This window comes from Strongylocentrotus purpuratus, unplaced genomic scaffold, assembly GCF_000002235.5.
Source record: "Strongylocentrotus purpuratus isolate Spur 01 unplaced genomic scaffold, Spur_5.0 spur5_scaffold_18, whole genome shotgun sequence".
NCBI classification, from domain to species: Eukaryota; Metazoa; Echinodermata; class Echinoidea; order Camarodonta; family Strongylocentrotidae; genus Strongylocentrotus; species Strongylocentrotus purpuratus.
Genome location: NW_022145603.1, coordinates 5,979,647 through 5,988,336, shown reverse-complemented (window position 1 = coordinate 5,988,336; position 8,690 = coordinate 5,979,647). Strand labels below are relative to the sequence as shown.

General features: G+C 41.2%; 1 protein-coding gene across 1 annotated transcript; it reads right to left on the bottom strand.

The window, feature by feature from the left end:
- Positions 1 to 240: 240 nt before the first annotated feature.
- Positions 241 to 4,170, bottom strand: LOC591499 (soma ferritin). Its single transcript, XM_791059.5, has 4 exons — positions 3,962 to 4,170; positions 2,595 to 2,741; positions 1,660 to 1,785; positions 241 to 475 (listed from the first exon to the last, which is right to left on the bottom strand). The coding sequence occupies exons 1-4, from the start codon at positions 4,067 to 4,069 to the stop codon at positions 335 to 337; spliced, it is 522 nt and encodes a 173-aa protein (XP_796152.2). The 5' UTR covers positions 4,070 to 4,170; the 3' UTR covers positions 241 to 334.
- Between the last annotated feature and the right edge of the window lie 4,520 nt (positions 4,171 to 8,690).

Sequence of the window (8,690 nt, the reverse complement as noted above, 5' to 3'; positions counted from 1 at the left end):
AGACGTACGTACGTACGTACGTACGGACGTACGGACGGACGGACAACCCGAAAACATAATGCCTCCGGCTACTTCGTAACGGAGGCATAAAAATCATAACTTCCTTATTAGTTATTTGATTTTACTCTAAAAGGATTTTAGTCCCAGTGTCGATTGATATCCCGTTTGTGAAATGTTGGCCCACAGGTTTAAGACAAAAGGCCTTTTGTGTGATTGGATGCATGTGATGTGCAAACTCTACTGTACTTATCTATCTAGATCTAGGTCCACATGATTTCATGCAGAGTCTACTGGTCCTGGATTGGATGTAGACCTAGTCCTGGTCTAGCTAGCATTATTTCTTGCCCAGATGATGATCAAACTGGTACTCTCCTAGTCCTGCTCCAACCTTCGAGAGGTTTGAAATGTGGTCTCCGATTGTCTTGATCAATTCTGTCTGGGATGCCAAGAAGTTATCCTCTACAAAGTCTCCAAGCTGCAGCAAGGAGAGAAAGAAAACAAATCATCTTTAATGCTAAATATATTACTCATTGCGGATAAAGTATCGAAATATAATATCGCTAGTGATATTCGATTGTCTCGCAATGTATGGTCAACAAGTAATCAAAAGATCACAACGTTTCATTTTGTTGCTAGAATCAGAGTTGTCCACAAACAAAATCAGACAAACAAAATTGGAATGTGGAAAGAGTATGAAGCACAAAGTCCCCTGTGAACAGGCTCCAGGGCTTGCTTAAAGCCTATCTGCACTAATTTGGACAGGAGGGATTAGACCTCCCTGCATGGTGACTGACAGGTGGTTATCTCATCAAAACAGCTCTCAATTAACATCAGAAAAAGGGGATCATGGGGGACGCACAGGTACTGCTTAGGCATTGTTTGCTATATAGAGGGCGTAAAGAGCAGCAAGTAGTGCAGTCCCGCATTAAAGGCTCTGATAATTCTTTGTGGTTTTAATATTTTTTCAGGATCTTTTGCATGATAGACAGTTCAGTTCAGTTCAGTTTCAGTAAAAAGAATATATACCTAATAAGTAACATTTTATACAAAGATTATGCATTTTTTTCATCAACCTTCAACAATGTTAGTGGTTCACTTTAAAACCATACCTGTTCATCACCATATTTCTCTGCTAGATTGTATAAATATCTTGGTTTGAATAATTTTTTCAGGATTTTTTGCATGTAAGAGAATTAGGACAGTAGAAGTAATATAATAAGTAACATTCCATCCAAAAAAATAAACAGTGTTTTCATCAACCTTCACCAATGTTATGAAGTCACTTTAAAGGTAAAGACCAGTATTGGTAATGCCCCAATTTCAAAAAAATGAAATGGAAGCTCTTATTAGTACATTATGATACAAATTTTGCCGGGAAACCGCCTACTAATTGATATATTTGGTAAATTAGTTTATCTCTCACAGTGTGAGAGATAAAAACGCACGTGTTGCGCACGTGTGCGTAGTCCCATATACATCTTTCTGTGTACAGTGCTTGTAACTTTATGAAGACTGGGCAATTTTTTTTATCATTTTGATGATTCCAGAACCTTGCAGTAAATCTATGCTAGATGATCAACCTTTTCTGATCGATTTCACAACGTTTCTTTCACAATGCAATCGCATGACCATAACTGGTCTTTATCTTTAAAACCCTACCTGTTCATCACCATACTTCTCAGCTAGATTGTATAAGTCTAGATACCCTTGGTTGCTAGCCTTCTCTGCTTCTAAACTCCGAGTCATAGCTTCTTGTCCAGTACCCCAGTCATCCTTGCACGGTTGCTGGGAACAAACAAATCAAATCAATATTCGGTAAACTCCTAAAAAAAAATCTGTTACTTCGTCAAATTTGAGCATCAAAATCTCTCTTGTGACTGTATTATTGAATACAAATAATACACAACAGTGAGGGCATTAGTAAAAATTACCCACACTAGGTAGGCCTACCTTTGGAACAGTCCAACACGCCCGAGGCGATAGCCGATAGTGTTTGGACTGTTTCGAGGGTACCAAGTGTGGGTCATTTTACTAATGCCGAACAAAATTTGTTTTAGAAGATGTTTTTTGTTTGTTTATAAAATGATTTTACTAATGACCGGCCATAAGTATTTTGAATAACGTGTTAGGCAAAATAAATGCCTGGTCATGTGTACGCTCTCAACCAATCATTTGATTAGGATCCGCTTCATCATCTTATAACAACTGTGGAGAGTGAGAAATGTAGATTAAATCCTCGCCAAAGGGCATTGGTGCATTGAACCATGACCGTGATACACAGTCCAGTTAATACTTTTCCACTATATCCACTCCTTAGTGATCTTCAAGCAGGGGATGCAACAAATGAGGCTTCGTTAAGCCTCTTTTGTTTTTTTAGCTGCACGTAGTATCAACTTGTGATGAGATTTTTACTTGCACTATTCATCTGGGCACTCAACAAGCATAAGTACGATAATACGCCAACGGCAGTCTGTACTTAACCGGAAGAAAAAGAAGAGACCATGACACCTCTACACTTTGAAATTGAAAAATTCCCTAAAAAGGATTTCTTAAACCTTGTCATCATGTTCTTATTCTTTAGGGTAGTAACTTACAGAGACATCTGACAGCTTGATACGACCTCCTCTTTCATTCTGGTATTTCAGGAGCATCATGGCGTGGCTTCTCTTGGAATCTGACATAGCTTCGAAATAATTCTGGAAACCCTTCAGAGCAACATCTGCACGATCAAAGTGGAATGCCTGTCAGGGAGCAATGGAAACAACCATACACATGTTTCTATTAGTTATACTGAAATTATCCCGCTAATCAGTAGGGGGGTTGGTCCAAGAAAGAGGATCATCCGCATAAACGAGGACAAGTTCCATCTTAAAAATAAGAATCGTCTGCATTTTCGATCTAATCAGTTACCCTACTAAAACATACATGTGTTACTGTTAGCGACTGTAATCTAAGCAATTCATCAATACTGTCGCCAACTTAACACACGCGCGCCCGCACCCCACCGTCGGTACGGTATGCAATTGTATTGTGCAGCACTTTGCCATGAATCTCGTGTAATAAGTCTTTGTTTTTTAGGAAAAATACTCCAAAAAAGATAAGAAAATTGACACGAAACAGGTAAGAAAAATAACGACTTTAAATCATGACCAACAAGGCATTACTTGAATGAATTAATGAAGATTTAGTCGATTATCATAATGTTTTTTAGTACTAGACCTAGTAGGGTATCTCCACGCCGGAGTTCCGGGTCAAAGTCTGGATGGACTTCTGAACTAGCGCCGATTTTTTCTATTTTATGTGTGTGCAAAAGTTTGAAGTGCGTCACCTGTTTAAAGCATGACATGTCAAAATCTCTGTGGTGTGACGCAATATTACGTAGGCCTATTGACTTTGCCATTGAACTTAAGTTGCGCTTAAGTTAAGTAGGCCCTCTCTCACTTAAATTTGAAGCCACTCGAGCGGATCAGCCAATGGGAGCGCATAAACTCACTGTGCATGTATTACAGCGCGCGCTCTTCTTCTTCCTCTTCTGATTAAGTCTGCCTCCTGAAGATTCTTGCAAACTAGACCTAGGCTAGGGGTCTATGAATATGATTCAATGACAATGCGCAAAGTTCTTCATGCTTAGCTTTCTCATTTTAGCTCATAGTACTTGCTAAGACTTATTTCTCTTATTTTTCTGCTTCTATTAAAACCAACATAATGTCAGGGTGAACTTCCCCTTTACAACCTTACCGCTTTGAATTCATTGTGTGCATTTCCTATTAAACACACACAGCCAGCGCCAGCTGGCGCGCTGGCACAGCGATAGCCACAGTCATAGTGCAGCGGACTAGCCTGCGCCTGCCTGCCTGCGCTGCCCGCAATAACAGGGACTGAGCTATGGCGCTCCATGCGCTTAGAGCCCACAACTCAGTCCATCAACAAAGGCAAAGGACAATTAACAACGGGTAATTACCATTGCTAAATAGCTGTAGGATGAAGTGAGTTGGTGGTTTATCGTTTTATTGATGGCAGCTTCACATTCTCCATGGTAATTTTGACGTACAGCTGAGACTTCTGCCATGTTGAAACAAGCACAAAGTTGACTCAAGAAATACAATTTGAACGAGCTGAGATACGAGCTGAGATATGATGGATGGCGCGGCTACTACTAACTATATAGCTTATAGATTCGGGCGAAGTTAGCTCACTGATCTCTACGGAAAAATCCGTAGAGATCAGAGTTAGCTCGGATAACAATAGAATTCAATCTATGATGTCTTTAAAAAAAACGGAAAATGAAGACAAATTATTTTTTTTTTTTAGTAGAGTCTCCAATGTAAAATAAAACCTGGCACATTATAAGTAGAACAAACTACACCTTATGAACTGTAATTTCAAGCACTGAAAACATTTCAATTCAATTTTAATTTGAGATTATGATACACCCATTTAGGAACACGCAATTCTACGGAATTTAGAATCAGCAAACAGATAGATGTATAAATATTAGTACGTAATTTTTTAGCATGTTAAGGGTCGGGTGACATCCAAATATAAGTTGATTAATTCCTGTTGGTGTGCAGCTAGGGCTGCATACAACTCAATATTTGTTATTTAAACATCTTAATATGTTTCATAGATTTTTAAATAATTTTCTCAGACCTGCTAATTAAGCTACACGTACCTTAAAAAAAATGCTCCAGATCTGCATTCATCCTGTGACATCATCTGTCAGTCATTAGCATGGGTGTCGTTCCCGGGGGGGGGGGGGGGGGGATGGCCTGTACAATTTTTCCCCAATAATTCACCATAAAAAAAAAATGAAGAGAAAAGTTAATGATGAGAACCCGATGAGAGTAGTTAATGGAAGTTATTACTCGCAAGATGACCATCAATATACACATTTTGCTATCTCATTTTCATAATACATACATAATATACGAAGTAAATGAGACAACCGTATAATGAGACAAGAATAAATTGAATTCTCGCTCATACAGCTTCATCAGGAATTGATGAATTTATTCAATTTGTTCAATCAACAGCATCATAGTCTCATAGAAATGCAGTGCGCCAAATGCAAAGACGCAGCGTTAAAAACCAACGAGCTAAATGTTAAGCGCGAAGCTCAAAAGTAGCAATCTGCAATGCACATCAGACAATCCTGGACAGTGTAAACATAGATGAACTCTTTGACGATTTCGGGATGAGATCGGAGACAAGGAGAAAGCTTCCGCGCTTCGCGCGGGAGCGGGGAAACTGAATTCATACAACGGGATTTAGAGAATGGCCGTACAACGAATCGTTTTCTTTCTCTAATAATCTAATGAAACGTCAAAGCTTCCGCGCTTTGCGCGCGTGGAACTGAATTCAGACAAGGATTAGTGGTCGAGAATGGTACAACGAATCGCTTTCTTTCTTTAATAATCTAATGAAACGTCAAAGCTTCCGCGCTTCGCGCGGGAGCGGGGAAACTGAATTCAGACAAGGATTAAAAGTTGAGAACGGTACGAGGAATCGTCTTCTTGCTCTAATAATTTACTGAAATGTCAAAGCTTCAGCGCTTCGCGCGAGAAGGGGGGGGGGAGAGAGACTGAATTCAGACAAGGATTTAGAGTCGAGAATGGTACAACGAATCGTTTTCTTTCTTTAATAATCTAATGAAACGTCAGAGCTTCCGCGCTTCGCGGGGGGGGGGGGGGGGAACTGATTCAGACAAGGATTAAGAGTCGAGAATGGTACATCAAATCGTCTTCTTTCTTTAAAGGCCCACTGCACTACTGGTAGCTACTTGCGCCCTCTATATAACAAACAATGCCTGACCATTAGTCCCCCATGATCCTCTTTTTCTTATGCTAACTGAGAGCTGAGTTGATGAGATAACCAGTGGCGGATCCAGGGGGGGGGGGGGGCAAATTTTAAAATTTTCGAGGACCCCCCCCCCCCAAAAAAAAAAAGTGTCCGCTTACCCCCCCTATTAATAATCTAATGAAACGTCAGAGCTTCCGCGCTTCGCGCGGGGGGGGGGGGGGGAACTGATTCAGACAAGGATTAAGAGTCGAGAATGGTACATCAAATCGTCTTCTTTCTTTAAAGGCCCACTGCACTACTGGTAGCTACTTGCGCCCTCTATATAACAAACAATGCCTGACCGTTAGTCCCCCATGATCCTCTTTTTCTTATGCTAACTGAGAGCTGAGTTGATGAGATAACCAGTGGCGGATCCAGAGGGGGGGGGGGGGGGGGGGGGGGGGGGGGGGGGGGGGGGGGGGCCCCCCCCAAATTTTAAAATTTTCGAGGACCCCCCCCCCCCCCCCCCCCCCCCCCCCCCCCCCCCCCCCCCCCCCCCCCCCCCCCCCCCCCCCCCCCCCCCCCCCCCCCCCCCCCCCCCACTGAGCGACTTTTCGGCCGGCGCGATTTTCAAATTTTCGGGAGCAAAAAAAAAAAAGTTGGCCCCCTCCCCTAAGAAATCCTGGATCCGCGCCTGGAGATAACCACCTGTCCAGTGACCTTGCAGAGCGGTCTAATCCCTCTTGTAAACTACGGCAGATAAGCTTTAATTATCTAATGAAACGTCAGAGCTTCCGCGCTACGCGCGGAGGAAGGGAGACTTTATTCAAACAAGGATTAAGACTCGAGAACGGTCCAACGAATCGTCTTCTTTCTCTAATAATTTAATCAAACGTCAAAGTTAGGGGGAACTCCTCCTCCCTGCACCCAACCCCCTAGGGAGCGCGCTTCGCGTGTATACCGCCCCTAAATGAATCCTGGCTACGCGCTTGGAGAGGGGGTGTAACCTAGCTGCCATACGCTTCTCCCTCTTGGTTGCTTTGATCCATTGCCGAAAATATTTTGGCACCTATTATCCCCCCCAAACACGGATACAAATCGACACCCTTGATAATTAGTGAGCTAACAAAAGTCAGTGGTACGTAACTTCCCCCAGTTCAGCACATGCTCATGCAATACCTCCGCATTATATATATAGCAATTGTGATTGGTGATTGATATTAGAACTCAACATAAATTAAAAAAGCATTAATAATGATTACATCATCCTGGACATGCGCGTACGCAGGGGGGGGGGGGTGTAACCCCTTCAGTTGTTTTATGTGTATCCTCCCCCCCCCCCCCCCTTATGAGGTTTTTTTTTCTAAAATCCTCACGGACCTAAAAAAGATGACCTTACCCCTCTCCCCCCCCCCCCCCCCCCAACGAAACGGAATGTCGATCGGTCAAATTTTCAAATTTCGGGACCCAAAGAAAAAAATAATATGTCCTCTTACGAAGGGGCACGTGTCAAAATAAAAGGGGCGTTTATTTGAGGGGGAAAAGTGGCATTTAAGAGAAATGGAAGCGGTTCTTAGAACAAATGGAAAAGGGCATTTATCTTAAGGAAAAGGTGACTTTATTAAAAACGAAAAAAGGGGCACGAGTCGAAGTAAAAGGGGGCAAAAATATCAGAGGTGAAAAGGGGAGTTTCTCGCTCCTGAACAGATTGTTTGTCCCCCCCCCCCCCTTCCCTCCACTTACGGCGCCTATTTTCCCATTTTTTTTCATAGGTTTTTATTCCTTTCTCTCATAAAGAAAAAATGTACATAATTTATAACATTGTATACAATCTAACAAAATAATTTTAACATAGGTCTTAATAAATTTGCAAATGAACTATTACATTTACATACAAGGTTCCAACTAAAGTTACACATTTACAGATGAAAAATATTCACATAAACAAAATTATATTTTCAACATCAATAAAAAAAATCGCAAATAAAGTTTATATTATTTTCTCGACCAGTTTGATTATAAATCTCAAATTATTTCTTTTCCACAATATTTTGTTTTCCTCTTAAATTTCCTTTAGATAAAAAAAAATGTATATATATATAAAAAGAGAAAGAGTTAGAAAACACCTACTACCCCCGCCCCACACAACATTTAAACACATAACGAATACAACAGTATACAAAACACACACCAACATAGAACGAACATACAAACAAAAGAAAAGAAGAGAAAAAAGAAGGGAAAAAATTAAAGCAAAGGTACAGAAGAAAGGAAAGTCTGGAAGTTGTATATTGAGAAAATTAAAAAACAGAAATCATTTATTCTAAACTTTCCAAAGTTTAACATTTCCTTAAATGAATTGAAAGTGTGTCTCTTTCCAATGAAAGTTTTCTTCATTTCTATTTTCCAATAATCTATATTTTATTTCTTTTGCTTTTGGAGGGTTTCCCTTAAATCTCTATGGCCAGGCGCGTAGCCAGGGGGGGGGGGCGGTGGGGGCGGTCGCCCCCCCCCAAAACGCCGGCCAAAAAAAAAAAAAGAGAGAGAAAGAGAAGAAAAAAAAGAAAGAGGACGTAGGAAGAAAAAGGGAAAAGGAGTCGAGAACGGTACAATGAATCGTCAAAGCTTCCGCGCTTCGCGCGGGAAGGGGGAAACTGAGTTCAAATTAAGAAATATGAGTCGGGAAAGGTACAACGAATCGTCTTCTTTCTCTAATAATTTAATGAAACGTCAAAGCTTCGCGCGAGAGGGGGGGGGGGAAGAATTCAGACAAGGATTAAGAGTCGAGAAAGGTACAACGAATCGTCTTCTTTCTCTAATAATTTAATGAAACGTCAAAGCTTCGCGCGAGAGAGGGGAGGGACTGAATTCAGACAAGGATTATGAGTCGAGAAAGGTACAACGAATCGTCT

Coding starts and splice junctions, on each gene's coding strand:
- LOC591499 (XM_791059.5), bottom strand. CDS start 4,069: ATGGCAGAAGTCTCAGCTGTACGTCAAAATTACCATGGAGAATGTGAA. Junction 2,742..3,961: donor CCTACAGCTATTTAGCAATG/GTAATTACCCGT, acceptor GCTCCCTGACAG/GCATTCCACTTTGATCGTGC. Junction 476..1,659: donor AGAAGTATGGTGATGAACAG/GTAGGGTTTTAA, acceptor TCCTTGCTGCAG/CTTGGAGACTTTGTAGAGGA.